This window comes from Asterias rubens, chromosome 2 (assembly GCF_902459465.1).
Source record: "Asterias rubens chromosome 2, eAstRub1.3, whole genome shotgun sequence".
Taxonomy (NCBI): Eukaryota; Metazoa; Echinodermata; class Asteroidea; order Forcipulatida; family Asteriidae; genus Asterias; species Asterias rubens.
The window spans coordinates 6,756,229-6,778,327 of NC_047063.1; the positions used below are offsets into that span (position 1 = coordinate 6,756,229).

The 22,099-nt window shown below is 44.5% G+C and overlaps 1 protein-coding gene across 1 annotated transcript; it reads right to left on the reverse strand.

Moving 5' to 3' along the window:
* Positions 1 to 214: 214 nt before the first annotated feature.
* LOC117307468 lies at positions 215 to 1,656 on the reverse strand. Its single transcript, XM_033792228.1, has 2 exons — positions 1,395 to 1,656; positions 215 to 857 (listed from the first exon to the last, which is right to left on the reverse strand). Exons 1-2 carry the CDS (start codon positions 1,445 to 1,447, stop codon positions 215 to 217), a joined length of 696 nt encoding a protein of 231 aa, XP_033648119.1. The 5' UTR covers positions 1,448 to 1,656.
* Between the last annotated feature and the right edge of the window lie 20,443 nt (positions 1,657 to 22,099).

Here is a 22,099-nt window from a genome sequence, read left to right on the forward strand (position 1 = left end):
AGACCCTTTTCTTGAAACTTAGGAAGGTGTTCGCAGTTTGGTTCGCGAGGAGCTACCAATGCTTCAATCATCGACATGAAATGTCCGGGAAAGTCAACGGATGGTGTCGGGGACGGAAAGCCTTTCACAGCTTCCACCATTTCCATGGCAGTAGGAGGATGAGCTGAACAATGTTCACAGTCAGCACGAGTACACTTTGCAAAAATCGACATCCCTATTCTGCGATCCAGATGACGCATAGAGAACGCATACATTTTTTGTAGAGGGCAGTTTCCTGTTTGAGCGCTTTTGCAGAGCCCGAGATGGCTGCGTGTACGGTCGCGTACTCATCGACAGAGTATGGTTCTTCTGGAGCACCACTCTTCTGTACTAAAGTGTCAATGCACTTGCCAGCGTATGTGATGTGCGCCCAATACCGCTCCTTGATTAGCCCCATGGCGTTGTTGAAGACACGGTGCTCTTTTGCTCTCCGTTGTTCTGGTGGCAACGTACTCTGAGCACATGGTGGGCGACTCTCTCCTTCAAGAGTTGCTGGTAGGTAGACCGATGTTAAGGCCTGGGTGCATGGTGACCAGACGCGTTCAATCGGGTTCAAGGCAGACTCTCCTGGACAGTATGACGTCACAATCAATGCATCTAGGTTGCACTCCCGGAAGAGGCGCCCGTAATAGAACTCATTGACCGTATGGTTAACATTGAAATCGGCTCCACCGTCGACGAGCAAGACCAGCAGCGATTTGCCGTTCTTCACTTCATCCTTCAACGCCAGTCGGACGATGTCATTCATATGAGTGGCAATGTTGCATGGCGAGTGAGGGCTCCGAAGAACAATGGTGGCCTGGTCCTTCTGTGGTAAACTGCAAAGAGAAAGCGAAACATACCTATAATTATTTCAAGTGGACAAGGAAACCAGCCAGGTGGATGACGTATAGCCACGGAGTGCTATTTTTCTGCAGTTCAGAATCGCAATCCACAAAACAATTCCCTTTTTTTTAATGACTTGGTTTTTTAAACCAAATTAAAACAAAAAATTTTCCCATTTGAAAATTAATTTTGTACTGCAAAAAAGAAAATGTCCACTAAGTCGAGTGGCGTTATTTTTGTTTAAAAGAAGATTGAGGCCATTTTCACTAGGAGTAAAAATACCACTACGGGTGTCTTTTAGGGACACTTGGTTTCATAGGATGCTAATACACACTTTAAATAACGCAATAAACGTATCTCTGTGCACAGGGCCCACGTATGTGCACGTGCACACCCTCAACCAAGTTTCCCGCCAAACCGTGATTGCGCAATCCCTGCAGCTCTCGGCAGTTAGATGGAGGCATCACACACAAACACCAGGATCACTTTCGTCATCTTGAGGTGATCAAAAATTAATTGAACATACTTACACGAATTGCTCTCTGCCCAAGTGGTCTTTGGTCTTAAGCGATGACGGCTCCATCCGCAAATACCCCGACGGGACAAGATTGTAGCCTGGAGTCGGAAAGTCGTGATCCAGGTAGTTTGGTGCATCCTGGGTCGGGAAGAATTTCCTAATCTTCAGACGACGATCCACTGCCAAGGTTTGCTGGCCCACTTTTACCTTGTTCTTTTTGTCCACGGAGTAGACGACAGCCTGGTCATTGAACTAAAGATGCCAGTTCAAGTGCATAGCGGGCCCTCGCCGAATAGAAATGAGAGTCGTCGCTCAACTTCCTCACGGAATTCTCCTTTGCCGGAACTTTTGCGTCGATGATTCCCTTGTAGTCTGAAGCGACTTTGAAACAACGGCTGGGGGGTTTCATCCACCGAGCAATGGTCCGCACACCTACAAACAAATAATTGTTTTTTGTTGTTTGTTTGTTTTTATCCAGAACATAAGCATCATAATTAAAGCTGAGTCTCCTTTAACTTAAAGGCAAGAAAAATAAATTTGGCTAAACAGGTAATGATAGCTTTGTCATGCGAATTCAAAAGAAAAATCAACTTGTCAATCTAAGTTAAGCTGCCAAATTCTGGATACTTATAATAATAGTAATAATAATAAACCGGTATAACTTTACAGACATAGGGTGATAACATTTCTGCCAGAGTAAGAAGTATAATTATTTTGTTCTGTTGTTGACCATTAATAATTGTTAGAGTAAACTACGTATGATTTCCCTTTATAAAAAAGCAGTCGCTTTGGACTGTAAAGTTTGGATTCATAAAGTTGTTTTATTTTTATGATAATATTCCATCTTCACATCAGTTAACAAACAAGTATTGGACTTTTAAATACCTACCTATGTGTGGACGTTGTTGGTTCAGATCTGGAACTGTGTGAAGCAGATGTTCTTTAATCTGCTTGAGAGTCGATCCACAAGTTCCAGTATCCTCCTGACGTCTCCGGTGTGCCTTGAATCTGTTGCCTTCTATGAAAGCCTTGGCCGTATCCACGATGTTTGGATAAAAACTCCGTAAAGGGGGCCGTCCTCGCGGTCTTTTGACGAGAGGTTCATCGTTTTGAGTTATTTTTCTTTTTTTGGGGCTCGTTTTAAGCCAACCAATATTGGCATCTGGTCTATTGGATAGAGCTTTCATGACAGCCTCGGTCAGTACAAGCGATGTCATTTTGCAGAGCGATTTGATTTGTGCGCTATTCGCAAGAGTTTACTTTTACGATCGGGACGATCAGGCTTGTCCAACTTGCTTCTAAATTAAAAGGGAATGCATGGTGTGAGGTATTACACATCTTTTGTTTTGCTGACCCGTATTGTTACAATACTGGCAGGTCCGGATTTGTATAGATGGACGCTATGCCTGGCATCCAACTGGCATGCTTCAAAGATTTTTCGCTTCCATTGATACTCCATAGGGGGCTGCCCAAGTGTAAGTGTCATTTTTTTAAGACATCATTTCATTTCTGACGTTCATACACGCAAGAGTTCTCTTCATCGTTGTTCAGCATGTCGTCCAACAAAGTTACAATTAGATGGCTGAACTCAAAATGGCTTAATGTCGAGGAAGCTGTTTCACGGAGCAGAGTCAAGTGTCGGGGCCCGTTGGAGATCGGAATGAAGGTGCATGTCTCATACAAGTCCAACCATCATCAGGCAATGATAGTTCAGATAAACGACAAAAGTACATGTAATCTGTAAAATTATATTGTATTGTATGCGTTTGACAATTACTCAAAAAACTAATGGCCATAGAAAACTTGCGTGCATAATGTACACTGCAGATATTGATAGTATAAAACGCGGATAATAATACGTTCCTTCACAACTCGCACACTAGGCACTTCAAGTCGGGAAATCTTGTTTATTTACCATTGAAAAAATATTTGCTGCCGGGTAAAATGTCATTTAATAGTTTATATTTTTTAACAAAGTCCAATCACATTTCCGATTTATTGATGTAATTACACAATTCCACTCTTTCTATTGCAGAGAGAACTCTCAGCGAGGACTCGGATGAAGAAGATGACATGCCACTGGCACAGTTGAACTTCAAACACCGTCACGTAGCTCTGGCCCAGCCGATTGACGAGCACCAGCCGATCGCCGACCCCCCAGCAGCCGAGGCACAGCCGACCGATACTCAAGCAGCACAGGCCCAGCCGACCGATCCTCCAGCAGCCGAGGCCCAGCAGATCGACGAGACTCCAGCAGCCGAGGCCCAGCCGACCGAGACTCCAGAAGCCGAGGACCAGCCGGCCGAGCCTTCACTAGCTGAATACCTGCCGCTCGAGCCTCCATCGGCCGTCGGTCTACGTTTATCGGATTTGGAAAATCCGGTAGTCAAGCTAATAATGGCTCACAACTCCATGATGACTTCAGCATTGAAGGCATTGCAGGAGGAAGTTGCGGAGTTGCGGGCTGTGGTTGCTGGAAAGCGGACAACGCCGAAGCGGTCACCACAGTTTGTCGTGATGGAAGGTGGGGACGAGGTTCTAATCGGCAGCATTTCAGAGGCCATCCATCTGATAAACAAACATGACTATCTTTCCGTGTGGGACAATGTTGACAATGCAAAAGACTTTATAGTAAAACTTTTGCCCAAAGTGTTTGCCGATGAGGAGCTGGCAAGATCTAATTTCAATGGCGGGCATGTATTCAACGGCAAAGACCACATAGAGAAGGATGCCTTGAGGAAGAAGACGCCATTTCTTGCCATCATGGCACAAGCGGACATTGAGTTTCCGGGGTTCATGTCATCGGCATTAATGCAAAAACAAATACGCGATGCCGTGAACGGGAAATGTAGAAAAATATCTATGAAACTTAAAGTGTAATTTACTCGGTCTTATTTTTCTTTTTTAGTTATATTATTTAATTGTTTTTGATTACTCTCCCGTCCCTTTAAAGGCTCCGTAATTTTGCTAGTTAATTTTGGTAACACTCACAACTTACTAGTGAAATCTTAAATCTTTAATTGATGGATCTATGAAGCTGTCCGGGGAAACCTATATATCTTTATATTTTGATTTATTTGTATCTGGTTTATTTTTCATTTCTCGTTTAATATCAATGATTCAATGAGTGTGAGTGGATTTATTTTTATTTTTGTAATGATGCTTTTATTGATTGGTTTAACTATTTATTAATACAATTAAAGTAATTGGCTGGTTTTTTGCTCAATGTACATGTACATATGGAATAAAGATCAACATAATTCAAGTATAAATTAACAGTGTATTCACCGCAGCACCCTTTTATTATTAAGAAAAGGATTATATGTTTTTTGGGCATCGGGTAATATCAAACGGGTTTCAAATTTTGGGTCATGTACATGTAAGAAAAGCTTTAGAGTACAAACTTTTAAGATAAAGACCTAAATACATGTAAAGGGATGGGAAACATAACCTTTAAAGGGAACATCAGTGTCTTGCTGTTTTGGTTGGCCAATGCCGGTCAGACGCCAAGCCCCCGCACCACACCTAGTTCACCGTAGTGAAATAATAAGTGGACGGAATTTTTTTTTTTTTTTTTTAACATCCCGATAATGAAACCTACTCATGACTGTTTTTACAAAAGTCACACTGACCCTAGTACTTTACATTAAACAAATTGTTTTATTCCCAACCAATGCATGTGGAAAACAAAGTTGTCTAGGGGCCATCCAAAGGTTTCAACATTTAAAAAATCATACAAAAGAGTATGACGGGGAGGGGGTCAGAGCCCATGTACAACTTAAATTTGAAAGAAAAATGTTGAAACGTGGTACTCTCTGTATAGACCTGCAGTGCAGAGTAAAATGATTGACAGATCATTTGTCTACTGGAGTCAATTTTGAACTTAATAAAATAAGCTTTGATACGCCGACGTAGGCGACAACAAAGAAATTCTTATTTGGCATGTATGATTGACGTACAAAGATAGTTCACAGAGAGCGCAAGAGTGGTCTGATTCCATTTTAGTTGTCCAATCACGTTTACAATAGGGATAAGGTTGATTTTTGTCGGCTATGAGCTATCTCAAAAATGGTCCATGAATCTGGAGTATTGGAAAGCGGCATGCCGTGTCGGCTTTTACTGAGGTTTTTTTTCTGGGTCGGGTGTAGATCGTGGCCAGGTATTAATATAGAAGTTATCTTTCCAGACAATCATAGATGACGTTCCAAAAGCGATCGGGGGCCTGCGATGGAACGACTATTTACATAACAATGGTCGTACACAAAGGCTATTGTGGATGGGTATTTAATGAGAGCATGATTATTTCCAGCCGGCAGCGGGCGGCCGCAAGCGCTCGGTGGTCTAGCTGGCCTATTGTTATACTGGATTATCTCGCAGGGATTTGCGGGCGGTTTGCAGGAACTCGCAGGGGAACGACTCTTGTATTATTGATCTCTCGCCTAAGGTAGAAACACTAATTCCTTGCTCGGGTCGGCAAGATTTGAAAGTTCGATGGCGGCAGTTAAACTAGATTTCTGTTAAGCCCCCCCCCCCCCCCAGCCGTTTTTCCTTGTCATTTTTTCATATGTGATTTTAAGTTATTTTTGTGCAGAAAATTCTGGAGCAACCATTTGGGGCAAGTTCTCCATCTTCAGTGTCAGGATCCAAGGAGCAGTTGTTGCATGAAGCTAGCAGAGCAAAATCCATTGGAACCTGTGATTCCCCACCCCACAGTAGTGTGGGTGGGTCTACGAGCGAATAATTACCTGTAGAGCGAATAGTACAATTGCATTGTTCCCTATGCCGGCAGGCAAAAAGCTAAGAGTTTTACACACAATAGCGCCCTCAAGAGTCCTATCCCCGACGCCCTGTGACATGCACACCATGTCGGCGTCCTCTTTTTCGTCAAGCGTTACGCGCCTAAGTACTCAAGAAACCACTCCTATAGTGGGGTAGGAGGGAGGATGCTCTACAGGTAAGTATTCGCTCGTAGAACAGCTTCTTATGGTCCGTACGAAGCGACTTCGTACGATTCAAGTACCACTTTAGTGCCCGGACGGGGCACCACAGTTTGTCCTTCGCCTCTGATGACAAGGACTTGATGTCTGGGACAAAAATGTCCAGAGGCCTTGAGGAACTTGACTGGTTCTTGGTTAAAAAGCCGGTCGTGGGGACCAGGCGGACGCCGCCTGGTTCCCATCGGATATGTCCGGTCTCTACCGACAGGGCGTGCAGCTCACTGTGCTGTCGCGAAGTAGCGACGGCAAGGAGAAACGCCAACTTGACGGAGAGCTGTAGTAGTGTGGAGCAATCCATAGGCTCGTAGGGAGGCCCTGCTAAGGTTGACAGAATGTCGAACAGGTCCCAAGACGGGACGAGTTTGCGTTCTGGGGGACGGGTGACAAACATCCCCTTGATCAACTGGCTAAGGGCCCCGTTGTCTGAGACAGAGGAACCGTCTGGGAATCCGGGGTGGATCGCGGCGATGGCTGACCTGTAATTTCTGACCGTACCGGTCGTCAGGCCGCTATCTAGGAGATATACCAGGAAATCCCCCACCTCCCCTACAGAAGTATTGGTAGGATGGAGGGATTCCCGGCCACACCATTTAAAGAAATGGCGTAGTCGGCTGTTGTATACCTTCCTGGTGGAGGCCCGTCGTGACTGCGCTGCGATTGTTGCAGCCCGTTGCGAAAGGCCTGCTGACGGAGGGATCGCGTGACAGCACCCAGCACGTCAGGTGAAGATCCCCGGAGCCGAATGGACCATCCCCGAACTGGGCTGGTACAGGAGATCCGCTCGCCCTGGTAGGATCACCGGACGGTGGACCAGTAACCTGATGAGTCGTGGGAACCACGGTTGGCGGGGCCAGAACGGGGCTATGAGAAGGACCCGGCAATCCTCTTGCTCGATCTTGGTCAGAACCCGAGAGACGAGCGAGATGGGTGGGAACGCATAGGCCAGTAGGCCGTCCCATTGTACTGATAGATTGCGATCTTCCACGCGTTGGGGTCTGTGGGAGGAGGGACCACTCCGTGGGGGTAATCCAGCCCCTTGAGAGAGCGTTGGCTGTGACGTTCTCTACGCCCGGAATGTGGACTGCTGATAGTGCTGTTCCCCGCTGTGTGCACCAGTGGATGAGATCCCAGGCCAGTGCACACAGGCGACCCGACCGGGTGCCCCCCTGGTGATTGATGTAGGCCACGACTGTGGCGTTGTCGCATCTCACCAGGACCGCACGGCCCCTGACGTTCGACTGGAAATGCCGTAGTGCGTTGGAGACTGCCAACATTTCCAGGGCGTTGATGTGGGTCGATCGGTGTTCGGAACCCCACACGCCTGCGATTTGACGCGGGTGGAGGGTTGCCCCCCCAGCCGAGGAGTGACGCGACGGTCGTGACGGTCACCGACGGCAAGGGCAGACGAAAAGCCCGGCCCTGCGGGATGTTCGCATCGGCTAGCCACCAGCGAAGGTGGGGGACTAGCCAGGGCGTGGTCGGCACCGGGTGGTGGATTCGGTGACGGATGGGCCTGTAAAAAAAAAGGGAGCAGGTGAAGTTGAATGGGCCTCATCCTCAACCTGCAGAAGTCCACCAAATCCACCATGCTAGCCATAAGGCCCAACAGCCTGAGCCAGGCCAGCGCTGGGGCCACCACTGCCGGGAGGAAGAGAGAAACGCACTGCCGAAGGTTCAGTAGGCGTTCCTCTGAAGGGCGGGCCAATCCCCTGCGCAGGTCGAGGGTCGCACCGAGAAAGGTGGGAACCTGCGAGGGGATAAGGTGGGATTTCTCGGTATTGATTATGAATCCGAGGTCGAGGTCAGGCGCCAGGTATATTGGAGTGCTGCCTCCGTCTCCTCCCGAGAACGGCCCACGACCAACCAGTCGTCCAGATATACAAATATCATGATGCCCCGCAGTGCGAGGTGCGGCATCATCACGGCGCCCGTGGTCGGACTCAAAGGCCGCCGACGGGTGCAGGCTGATGCATGGCGGGCCCCCCTGAGGGGGTCCCCATTGGGTGGTAGCCACACGCCCCTGAACGTATGAGTTAGAGGGCGGTTGTGGCAAACCCGGGGGGGAATCCGGCGCACGGCTAGCCGTGTGGGGGAGTCCCCGTTGGCCCGGTGCAAGCCACCCATGGCCGTGTTGACTGTGGGGCAGACGGGCCTTGTCCACCACCCTCGCGACGACCCGTAATTGAGGCCGCGAGGGTGTGAAAAGCTTCCAAAAATTCTTCCCTCGAGATCGGGTCCCCACCCTTGTGACGTTTGTCACAGTGGGGACGATCGGAGGTAGAGCCGCTCGAGCTGGGACTACAAGGGCGGGCTTTCTTGCCCTTTTTGGAGGGGTGTCCCCGAGCAGACTCCGTTGTAGTATCGGAGGCCGGCTGCGGGACGGGAATACCCGAGCAGCTGGTAAACTCTGAAGTAGAGGCCGACCCTTCGGAACGTAGCGTTCCGACGGGGCCCCAAGGGGTCTGTACCCCGTTGCCAATCTCCCTGGCGACCGCCAGCGCCCCGAGCCCGATAGCGCAGGCTGCCTGGTTGGGGCGGCGGTACAAAAGGCCATCCCTGGGCACCGCGGTACTCGCGTGTGCACTGTGGGGGGCCGGGTGCACCGAGCCGTGGAGAGGTAGTTTCTCCGGCTGTGCATACCCTGTACTCAGACCTGGGTGCACCGAGCCGTGGAGGGGAACCCCCTCTGGCTGTGCGTGCCCCGCTGGCTGGCCTGCTATATCTGTTTAAAGTTTGCCCTATGGTTTAGACACAACGAAATTGCCGAAATCAAAGCCAATCACTTCACCATTCTCCCAGATGATCAGTGTCTTAGGATTTTTATCCGGAAGTCCAAAACCGACATTTTTAGAGAGGGCAAAGTAGCGTATATTCCCTCATCACAAGATCAGAATTCTCCCTATTTCGTTTTGTCAAAATTCATGCGCAAAGCTGGGATTAGCAAATTCATTTTCACCCCACTTACTTTCTGTTCTGCCTCCAGCTCATACAAGCGCACTCAAAACAAACCCCTTAGCTATACTAGGTGCAGAGAATTGTTTTTTGATGCTCTCAAGTCAATTGGCGTTGTAGATGAAAAATCATTTGGTCTTCTGAAGATTTAATAATGCAACATGACCGTTAATGCAAAAAAATCGGTATGTGAAGAGGGACATTTATAGTAAACGTCTCGAAGTGTCAAAAGCTGTTGTAAGCTGAGTTCATGTTAGGGCCAATGATTTTCCGTTTCAGAAAAGTGCAAATTCCGTTTGGCAAAAACATGAATTCCGTTTCAGGCACAAAAAAATTCGTTTCATGTTTTTTTTAATTAGATAAAAGGTTGTTTAATACCCAGGGACACACTTATCAACATCAATTTTAGATAAGTTGCACTGCTGACTTCGTAAAATGTTCATTTGAACTGACAAATTTCAAAAAATACTTTAATTTTTATTTTTTTTTATTTTTACAAAAACATGTAGTGTAACAGCCGTAAAAAGGTTGCACTGTGACTGCAGTATCAATGCACATGATGTGATAGACTTGATTCCAAGTCTAAAACTGTAGTTGATTCTCTGCATCAGCCACATTGTAGGCTAATGACAGGAGTGTATCCACAAGAGGGCACTGTTTCAGCATGATGAAAGACTTGGGAACAAGTCTACGGATGTGACCGTTCTCCCTCCACAAACAAAATGTCAGCCATTTTGTTTTAGCTTTGGCGACAAAATGTTGACAGTTTACGGTTTTATTTTAGACCTTTCCGAGATGAAAAAACATTGTATGTGTTCTTATAGATCATAGGTAAGCTAGTTTGTGTATTATTGTTGGTAAAAGAGCAAATGCAATTTGGGTAAACAAAAAATGTTAAAAACGTGCCGCGAATAATGCCCTTCGCTTAACCATGTTAACAACGTGTGAACATGGTGTGTGTAAAGTAGAACAGAATGATCCATGGTTACGATCTCGTAATTTTTAATGGTCCGATTTCTGATGATTTTTTAGTTTAAATAAAAGAATCTTAAAAAAGAATGCAATTTCAATAGTTTTGGCGTCAAGAAATTTGAAAAAAAAAGAATTTTTTCTTGACGCCAAAATTTTTGACGCCAAAACTCTTCTGAAATCCCGTTTTCCGTTTCAAAGGGCGGATGCCGCGAATTCCGTCCATTTTCCGCGATCGAGGAAAATCAGTGGCCCTACATGTCATGTAAATTCCATAATGGTGATATGATAATATAAGGAATTCAGTAATGTTGTAACAAGAAGATAATCTTTGTTATTGTATGAATAAATTTCAAATCAAATCCTAACGTTTTCTAAAGTGCCATGTAGGGCTTACGCCCCGGAAAGCCACTGTGGCTATCAAAATTCGTATAACCATGCATTTGTATTCGCAGGAAGTATGAACCGGGCTTAACTCGGCATCGTTTTCGCTGACTGTTTCATACTGCTTACCAGCCAGAGGACCCCTTGTATATTAAGTTGTATTTGTCGTACATGTACATTGTAAAAAATGTTAATGGTGACAGTAATATTGTGTGCACGATTAATTTTCGGTGTCAACTTCCCGATGCCTACCAATCATTGACCAACGTCGGATAAACAAATAAACGCCCAGAAGACAAGCCGATATCAATCATTCATCCAGGCTTTCGTTTGTCCACATTTTACATCTGCACCCCCCCCACCCCTGTGATTTTTAATAACTACCATGAAACAACTGACACTTAATAAATGTGCTGCAAGTAAATACCACACAGACAGTTGCACCCGGACAATCATGACCCGCTCTGGTACAACTGTCCCTCTAGCCCTCCCCCGGCCAGCGCACTCCCACACCCATTGGGTTGGCGGGCGCCGCGTGGTATTGGAACCCAGTTAACAACCCACCCTGGTCACCCGTGCTGTATTGCACAGTGCCAGGGGGGCCCCCGAGTTGCCAAACCCACTGAGCCATGAAGGCTAGCCACAATGGGCTTCCCCGTGCTCTGGCTATGGTCTTTTGCAAAGATGAAGCCCTTTCTTGGGCTTTGGTTAAGCTTGAGGGGCTCGAGTAAGCCACCCCTTGCTAGAACCAGCCTTACGCTTTGCAACCCCACTATCCTTGGTCGACGCCAGGGACCAAATACTTGGCCCCACGTACTTCCAGCACCCACAGCCGCCAGTGGCTGCTGGGCGGAAGACTGGATCAGCAACGTTACGTAGCCAACACAGCATACGAGGATACAGACTGTCCCCAGTGGGTGTAATTGCCCTTGGTTACGACAGCCTGGGTTCTCCCAATACGCTTCAAAATTCTACTCACTCAACAACACAACAAAAAAATAAAAGCAGTTTTAGATCTGAAATATCTTATAATGACATCTATAATATATCTCTCCAAGCAATTTTAAGGAGACGTTTAATGAAATCTTGTAACAGTTTACAAAAGCACGTCTTACCGACCTTCCGCTAAGAGAAGATCACTATGGGGCGGCCAATAGAGGGCGCTATTTATTCTTACCGGTATTACCTGCCGGTATAGGGAAATATGCAAAAATAGTATTGTGCTCTACAGGTAAGTATGAGTGAAGTAGACTTTAGTGGTAATGGCCAAGGTTATGTAGTTTTTTCTTACGATAGTGTCATCCGTGTTTCGGTCGAGCTATCTTACCTGTCCCCCTCGTTCTCTGACTTTGGGGAATTTCTGATTGGCTACTATGACTGGGATACACTTCTCTCTTTTCATCGTATAATTAATGGCTAAGTAAGATTTAGGGTGCTTGGCGGTTTCATCGGGGCCATTCTTCCCCCTCGTTGTCCAACTTGGGTAAAGCATTTTGAGTAGGACTTTTTAAATACCTAATTGATAGGCAAGGTGCGTAACATGTTGTTTGCACTTTATGTGCCTGGTTGTCCTCGGTGTTTATGTTGGTAGGACGTGGTACCCCACTTGGTGTGGCCACTTTGGTAAAAGGGCGTAATTGTCCTTGGTGTGGTCACTTTGGTAAGGGCGAGATACACATGGTAGTCCTTAGTGTGGTTCCTTTTGACGTTAAGTCCTTGACGTGGCCACTTTGGTAAGGGCGTGGTAGTCCTTGGTGTGGCCTCTGGTGTTACATGGATGGTTGTCCATTGATTGTATGTACATGTTGTTTTGTTTGTCTGTCTAAGCCAGTTTGCCCTATGTTTCGGTTTTACGGCGCCTTGCCAATTTTACAAACATTGTTCTGCATAGTGTTACTATTTTGCATTTAATGGCAAGTATTGCAGTGTCCAGCTGTGGCGTAAATCACATATCTGGCTAATATTTTGTCTGTGTATAATATATTTAAAAAACCTATTTGGTTTGCATGTGTTAGTTTCAAAATACAGTTCAAGCTGATATAGCCCTTTGTTTTGACTCCAGAGGAGCAGATAAACTTTTTGAAGTTTTACACAAACTATCCTTCCAAATGTTTGGAAAATACTGTTGAATTATCTTGACCTTGAATCAATTGTAAATCGTTTACAAGATGTTCAATAAAGCCCTAACAAAAATGGTGTGCTTTACAAAAATGGTAAACAAAACATTTTACATACATGTGGCTTTACTGAAATTAGCATCTGCATCTCTGTCTAGAAGAAATTCCACTATATGTGCATGACCACTTGATGCAGCATACATAAGGGCTGTCCATCCTGCTCTTAAGGAAACATCTACTGATAAACCTGCAATTGAAAACAAATCAGTGAAAAAGACAAATTTATTGTTTTGCCCCAAAATCAAAACTTTATCTGGTGAATTTAAAATTACATGAATGGATAAATTATTGGTCTCAAGTTTTTACTTTAACATGAAAGAATTAAGGTGCCACTACTAATGTCCGTCTATATACGAAAAGTACGAAAGTACTCAAAAACTCAATATTTTTTTGACATAGAAATCGTCGATATATCTTTTTTAATCATACCGCATTATCGATGTCAAAATCGATGTCGGAAAAAACAGTCATGCAATTCTTCAGCAAAAACAAATACGGAAAATAATATCCCCGCATTCCCTTATACAACATGTTATGCTGTACGAGGAGAATTGTTTTCCAGCCGCATAATGGTACTTTTGTGTGTAAACAAACCACCGGAAACCGGAGCATGCCTCAAGGTGTCATGCGGAGAGCGGACGTTCTCTTCGCCTAGCGAGTAGAAGCAGCAACGTTAATCATGCCTTTTCTTCGTTGGTTAAAAAAAAGGAAAAAGCGGATTTTGATATTGTTTGACTAATAAATAGCGCGTTATTTAAGAACTGTTTTCTGTTAGGCTTCATCCTGACGGGGAAAAACTTGATATATCGAGTATACTGCCTATTGAATTTTCGATATATCGGTTATTTAAAAAAATTGACAGCAACGAACGATAGCCCCTACAGTGATGATTAAAGGTAGTTATCCAGGAAAACTTGGGAAAATTTGTTACAAAAGCGAACGATTACAAGTGACTAGGATCGCTTCCAAGTGATAAGAATCACTAGGAAGTGATTAGGATCGATTACGGGCAATTATGGGTGATAACGCGATGCGCTTACGCGTAAACAATGACCTAAGCAGAAAAAAAATACAACTGTTTCAAAAAATATTCTTTTTTATTCAACTTTTTATCAACACATTAAATTCCCCCCCCCCACACAGTAGTGTGGGATGAGTCTATGATTAATACTTAGCCAAATAGCCACTATAACTTATGCATATTTCATAGCCAACAGGCTAATTCACTAGACAAATTGACAACCAGAGTGTGCCCTCTCGCGCCCAACCAGCATGCTACGCAGTAGCTCCGCTAAATACGTCCTTCTTTTAAGTTTTTCTCGTCTTACAGGTAACCCTAAACACGAGCCGATAGTGGGGAAGGAGGGCGGGAAGGCTATTTGGGTAAGTATCAATCATAGACTCGTCCCACACTACTGTGGGGGGGGGAGTCTATTTCATTCACTTACCTAAATAGCCACTACTTGTCTGTCCTGATGAGGACCGTACAGTTCCTCACCTCGGTTTGAAAATACTGTAGAGCATTGATGACTGCCTGGAGCTCCAAGATGTTGATGTGTATGGGCTTGAAGAACTAATGTCCCAAACTCCGGCTGTCTGCTGTGGGCCAAGGGACGCGCCCCAGCCCTTGTTGGATGCGTCAGTTAAGATTGTGACCTGGGGAGCCCTTGGCGGGAACCCAGGACCGCAGTTGACGTTTTCCTCCTTTTGCCACCATGGCAGATGAGGAAGGATGTGGCCGCTGATTGGTACGAGGATTGATATATAGTCCCTTTTCGGCCTGTAATGTGACAAGAGATGGAGCTGGAGTGGTCGCATTCGAAGGCGGCACCATGGAACCAGATCTACCAGAATGGCCATGAAGCCCGGGAATTTTAACCAGGCCCGTGCTGGGGCCGTGGTGGATGACAGGAACAGGTCCATGCACTGATACAGAGCTGTGATGCGCTCCGTCGTGGAAAAGGCCACGCCGTTCCGGAAGTCGACAACCGCTCCTAGGAAGGTCGGAGACTGGGTTGGTATGAAACGGGATTTCTCTTTGTTTATAATAAAGCCTACGGCCCTTGTCACCTCGCAGGTAGTCTGCAGATATCGGGCTGTTTCCTCTTCCGATCTGCCGACAATCAGCCAGTCGTCCAGATACATTAGATCATGATATTCTGATGACGCAGATAGGCTGCGATTGATCATGTGACTCTTGTGAACGCCCTTGGTGACGTTGAGAGTCCAAATGGGAGGGCCGTGAATTCCAGGCTGCCTCGGAGCGTGCACGTGACTCACGTGAACTCCTTTCCCTCTCGGGCTCCTACTCGGGTTCCTCCCCCTCGGATGCCTCGAGGGTATTTGAGGGGTGCAGTGAGATGGCCGTAGGAGAACCTCTCTGTTGATATTCATGCCCTGGAGTGCGAGGCACCTCTAGTAGAACTCTAGTATCGACTGGAGCTGTTCTGATAGGCCCCTGAACGATCAATCTCGGGTCTGGGTCCGGGAAGGTGGATGGTAGGGGAGCCCGCTGTGAGGTGGGTGCCGCCCCCCATCGCTGTTGGGCGATCGTCACCAATGAAGCGTTGATTGATTCAAACGCCTTCATAAAGGCTGACGGGGATATGGTATCTTGTTCTTTCTTCTTCTTTTTGACCTTCAGTGTAGCTGAAGAATCATCAGAAGAGGAGACTGAACGCTTTTGTTTGGTTTTCTTGACGGAAGCCACACTGACCCGAGAAAACTCTGATAGAGTCAGTTATCGGTATTCCCGAGCAGCGATCAGTAAATGAGGTCGACGAAGCTAAAATAAAGGCAGTTAAATCTCACCGATTTCGGGACAGAAAACTAGTTACGTCCAATGCCTTTGCCAGCTAAGAGAAAAAGAGGACACCGACGTGGTGCGCATGTCACAGGGCGTCGGGGATAGGACTCTTGAAGGCGCTATTGTATGTAAAACTCTTAGCTATTTGCCTGCCGGCATAGGGAACAATGCAGTTGTAGTAGTCGCTCTACAGGTAAGTAGAGTGAAGTAGACCCCCGAGATCCCGAGTGCTACCCGCGCTCGGGTCTCAACAGAATTCAGAATATATATCTTAGCAAATAATTCTCAAGAATTCTGAGGATAAGGTTAGCATAAAAAAACATCTCGGGCTCTTCCAAAACGTCACTCATAATGACTGAACACTCTACTAATGAACTAGTTGTAATCTTATAGGAATAAAGCATGAGGGTGGAAAAAGAGGGTTTATGTTGATATCTGAAACAAAAAGTCACATCCCCTTATTAGGTGAACCCCTGGCTGCCACTTCCCAGGTTGTATCGTAATTTGGGTGTGATCCCTGGCTAGACGGCAGTTAACGGTTGTATGGCTTCTGACTTACACCCCTGAACAAAGATATTGACAAAATAGGGACACCCCCAATATAGGGCTAGATAGCTCAGTTGGTAGAATGGCGGCACGTTAATCCGGAGGTCGTTGGTTCGAATCCCACTCTAGTAACTTCTTTGTTCAACCCCAAAATCATAATAAAACTGTAATAAGAGACATACATGTATACACTACACCAAAACTCCAGGGGGGGGGGAGATAACTAATTAAAGAATGGAAAATAAAAGAGACCTTAAGAGACCTTAAAAGGTCCTTAAGACACTTGTGTCCTTAAGCAAGACACTTTGCTTCGTCCTTCGCGACGTTAAGCCATCGGTCCCATATGTTGTGTAACGCATGTAAAAGAACCCAGTGCACTTATCAGGTGTTTCCTGGTTGTGGCTGCTGTATGCGCCGTAGCACCTTGTAAACCCTTACAAGGTGCTAACTAATATGGTCTCAAAGTTCATCACTGCAATAACCTATCTTTCTGAAAGTTTGTACATACTCAGCGCCTTGAGTACCTTGCTATACGTGCACTATATAAGACTTTGATATTATTACTATTAAGAGACTCTTTGACAAAGAATGAAAGCATTACCATGTTTGCAGAAAAAAAGGTAAATAAAACTTTTTTTTAAAAGAGGCAAATATGGTCTCAAAACAGCCAAAACTGTCCACTGTGGTCCATTTTTTATTGTATTTTAACTTCAAACCATTGGAATATTTTTTTTATTCTGGCGGGAACCACGTGAAACATCCCTTTCTGAATAAATGCTGACTCTCAGATGCATAAATGAAACAAAATATATCTGTGAAAGAGGCCATCAGAGATGTAAGGAAATTAATATAAAGGAAATCCAGTCTTGTTGATGAGACATGTGCTTATCAGATGTATCTCTAAATTATGTTTTTGTTTTATTTCACTTGGGAAACATTAGCTCATCGACTGAATATACCTCCCACTGGTCCGAGGACAGGAACAGAAGAATTTGATAGGCCAGGAAATCTTCAACACTTCCTGCCAAAACTGCAGTACAAAAACCTTAGCCTGTCAACTCCTAAACCTTTTTTGATGAGTCGTACAAATTGTCATCTTGTAGTGTCGTTTTCAATCTTTGATCCAATATGAACTGCTCACAAAAAGTTAGGAAACTTTTTTCAATCAAGTATATTTTTATCATTTATTACTGTTTGTATTAAGTTATTTATCAATGCAACGCTGAAGTTCTCCTCTTTAAAATATTACCTCATTTGCAATGATGTAATGTTGCTGTACTTGGCTACATGAATGAGAAAGAGACAAAGTCACAAATCAAATGTGCCAAAATTAACGTTATCTGTACTAAACAGTCAACAGGTAATGATCAATAATCAAGCTGTAGAACCAATTTCCGTTGCACTTCAATCAACTGTAGAATTTGTGCGGTATAAGGTTGCTGACAGTGACGTCATGTAGCCAAATACTGAGTGCGATGGTTTATGGAATCGTAGGATGAGATTGGTACATGTACCTATTGGTACCTACATTTGTTTTGAATGAAAACGCATGTGAATTTGCCGCTTTGACACCATGCATGCGTGGAGTTTGTGCTGCATGCTGCTATTGATGACGATGTGGTAACTTTTGAATGTTTTTTCGACGTTGTTAAGACAGCGAGGTGGTAAGCTACATGTAAGCTGTGAATGTGCGGTGCGAAAATATTTTGGAAAAAAAATAATAATACAAATTTAATAACAAAAACTCACCAGAAATTCTTCTCACACTTGAAAAACAACGAAAAAACATTAATAACTTTTTTTTATCAAGCATATCCCCACCCCACAGAAGTGTGGGTGGGTCTACGAGCGAATACTTACCTGTAGAGCGAATACTGTTCTTGATAATTTACCTCGACTTCGTTCGGTAAAATTATCAAGAACCAGGGGTCCATTTCACAAAGAGTTAGGAACTCTTTGTGAAATTCAACCCAGGCCTCGTTGGGATTAAACCACTAGTTAAAAACCTGTTCACCACACATTGATTCCCTTATTTTAACTGACATTTTTCTAAAAAATGCTCTAAAATAATTTTTTGGTTTACTGCTGGTTTCCTAAATGTTCATTTGAACTGACATTTTAAAAAAAAAAAGCTAAAAAATAATTTTGTTTTTTAAAATTTGTATACCGCTGATTGATGCAACAATCATCTGTGACTACAGTATCAATGCACATGACGTGATAGACTTGAAAACTGCAGTTGTTTCTCTGCATCAGCCACATCGTAGGCTAATGACGGAAGTGCATCCACAAGAGGTCGCTGTTTCAGTATGATCCAAACTTAGGACCAAGTCTATCGACGTTAATTGTTCTCCACAAATAAAATGACAGCCATTTTGTTTTCACTTTGGCGACAAAATGTTGACAGTTTACAGATTTATTTTAGACCTTTCTGAGATGAAAAAATATTGTATGTGTTCTTATAGATCATAGGTAAGCTAGTTTGTGTACAAAAGGAAGGGAGAAAATGCAATTTGGATGGAAAAAAATGTAAAAAACGGCCATGATCAACGCCCTCCGCTTAACCATGTTAACAACGTGTACTGGATGAAAATTGCATAATAAAGTAGAATAGAATGATCCACGTTTACGATCTCGTACTTTATAATGGTCTGATTTTTGATGCCTTTTTGGTTTAACAAAAAGAATCTGAATAAAGAATGCAATTTTAATAGTTTTCGCCTGAAGGACAAATTATTTTCCAAGACTGAAATCCCGTTTTCCATTTTAAAGGGCGGATTCCACGAATTCCGTCCATTTTCCGCGATCGCGGAAAATCATTGGCCCTAGACGGGTGTCTACATTTAGCTGCAAGGGAAGTAGCATCTTAAGCAAGGCCAGCCGTTCGAAGGGTAGACTTGATAGCATCCAAGCACAAAGATTAAGACTGTCTAGACCTGGATGTAGCATCTTTGACACCAGTAGTGTGAGAAGGTCTGGTCGCTTTGGCAGAATAATTGGAGGTCGATTGAGGAGGTCCAGAAGTTGAGGGAACCGCGGTTGCCTTGGCCAGAGGGGGGCTATAAAGATTATTTTGCACTTCTTTTGGTGGATCTCTGGGTATGAGGGAGATGGGGGACGCATACCCTAGGTAGCCCAACCAGAAGATGCTCAGTGGTCTCTGGCCAAAGACTGCGGGTGAACATGCCGACAGCAAAAAAACGGGAGTTGATTGTTGAGGTGAGAAGCAAAAGAGATCTATGTGTGGAGTGTCTGGGATGGTGAAGTTCTGCTTGAGCACCGGGTGATGGAGGGACCGGGTGATGATTGGGCATCCGCTATGATGATCTCCCTCCTGGGCCCAATGTCATAGAGCTGCTTTGCACGTAAATTTGCTAAGCATGAAATTTCATAAAAACAGGACTACCCACCGAATTTCCATGTGATACTCAGGATAAGCAAACAACAGCTGAATACCAGTAACAAGCAATAAACAACAAATAGAAATTTGGTTGGTAATCCTGTTTTGTTTCAAAGAAGAAATTTCATGCTAAGCAAATTTTTGTGCTTAGCAGCTGTATGAAATTGGTCTTCACAAGGACAAAGTGATAAATGTACTTCCCCATGCTTGTAGCTGACTGGAGGGCCTTTGATCGGCCAGGAGTTCCAGCAGATTGATGTGAAGATGTTGTTCTGAGGGAGACCAATCTCGTCCAGGTGGGCTCCCAGCTTGAATCCAGAGTGTCTGTGGCCAAGGAAAGGGGCGGGGATAAACTGTTCCACAGAGGAGGTTCCAAGGAGAGAGCCACTAATTTAGATGGGATCGTATATTGGAGACCACTGGAACAAGAGTTGAAATGCCTAGCTGCCAACATTTGAAAATTTCAGTTAGTATGCCTAATAAAACATTGTGTAATTCAGGCATGAGAATGGGTGATGATAAAAAAAACATGAAAAAATTCAGTTGATTGGAAATGGCAATAATCCATCATTTTTGTGTGCGAAGCACACAATACGAGCGCGCAGCGCGAAGTCCGTTACGGTCGGGGTCCAGGGCCCGCTTAAGGGCCCTGGGAGCTCTGGGTATTTTAGAAGCTCTGTGGTGGTCTCTGATGCATTTCTGACACCTATTTTTCCAGGTAGAAGTGAGCTACTTTTGTGTGATTTGTCCTTCTTTTTTTTTTAATAATAGGTTTAAGGGAAAATAAGGAATGTAAAGCTTAAACAATTCAAACAATTTTGGGTTCGCCTGCGATTTTGAAAGGGGAAAAAAAATAATAGTAATAATATTTTTATTTTTTTGACGATCTTATCCCTTATTTCTGCCCTTGAAAATGCTTTTTTTTCTCACCAACAACCATTTTTATAGGTTCTTGATTTGAAATTCGGTTGTGTAAAAGAAATTCTTTTGCAATTAAATGTTTGTGATTTTAACGATCCGTCGGCGACGCACATTTTAAAATATATATAGGCCTATATATTTGGCGAGAGCGATGTGTTTTTGTGAAAGAGGTTGTTATTCAGCATAGGGTATAACTGAAACGAGGTTGAGATTAGACCCCAACATAGAAATAGAACCAATGAAGAAAGCACGTCGTCCGGACGTACAGTGTGTTCGCTGGTTCCCAATATATCTTTCGCTGGTTGTGAGGCAATAACACGTACCAGTTTACCATGGCCTGCCGGCGATCTCAGATTCGTGCCGCGCCGCTCATTGGTTCGTAGTACACAGTACACATGGTGCAAACATGTGCATTGTTTTTTCAGTAGACTTTCAAAAGTCTCCACACGTGTTATCTTTGCTGCAGCAGCAAGCGCATTACACGCAAACATTATTGAACCGTACCACTATAAACGAAGCAAGGAATGAGGCAAGTTTATACATCTGTCGCTGCTGCTGCATGCATGCGCGATGCCAGGAAGACAACAAGCCGTAAATTGGGCCAGCTGCTGGTAACGTCCGTCGATGTCGGTTTTTTCCCATAACCGATATATCGAAAATTTAATATCGAGTATACTCGATATATCGAGTATTTCCCGCGCACAAGATGGAAGCCTAAAAACAGCACTTGGTATACTCATGGAGGTAGAAATATATATACCATAGACTGACAGTTTAATAGGGTTACATTTCAACCTGTTTTTGTCTGATCCCCCGAACTTGTTTGTAGTCCAAACAATTTCAGATTGCATAGTCCCGCCCCGATTATTTCTGGTTTTACAACAAAGTATGATCGCCGCTACCGCTGGCTTGGCCAATTGGTGAACACTCACCACAATTCTCGATTCGTGATTGGCCATGATTGGCCGTCTCAAAATGACACAGAGCCTTTGTGAGTTGTCAATCAAGTTGTCCGACGGGCGCGCGAACTACCTTTACGGTTGAAAATGGTTGAGATAATCATCGAAAAAAAATCACTAGAAAGTCCCGCAAAACACAGACCTACCACTCAGCGATCAAAATATACAACGCACGCAGCATGCAGTCACATAGTCTCCAATAAAGGCTCGTAGTCTTTTTACTTTGCATTCTATAACAAAGGCAAGAAACATTGAATGCTAGAACGCCCTCTATTGTCGAAATAATGCAGTGCATCACGCGATACCGCCTTGACCAAAGACTGCATGTGTCTGCGCATGCTTGGGCAAACGGGTTTTCCCCCCGAATTGCAATAACCATACACGCTGGTGTGCACGCTTAAACCGTACAACAGCATAGTCTTCGCTGGTACGCACGCAATAGCCGCCGACAGCGTGGTCTGCGAAGCATATAGTTCCTCGGAAATGTTAGCTTGTTTACCGAAAACAACACAACGTGTAGGCTTTATTTGACCAAAATGACGCCATTACGATACCTTGGATTGATAGAAAGATTATTTTACTGTATAACGTAAGATTGTTTTCTTCC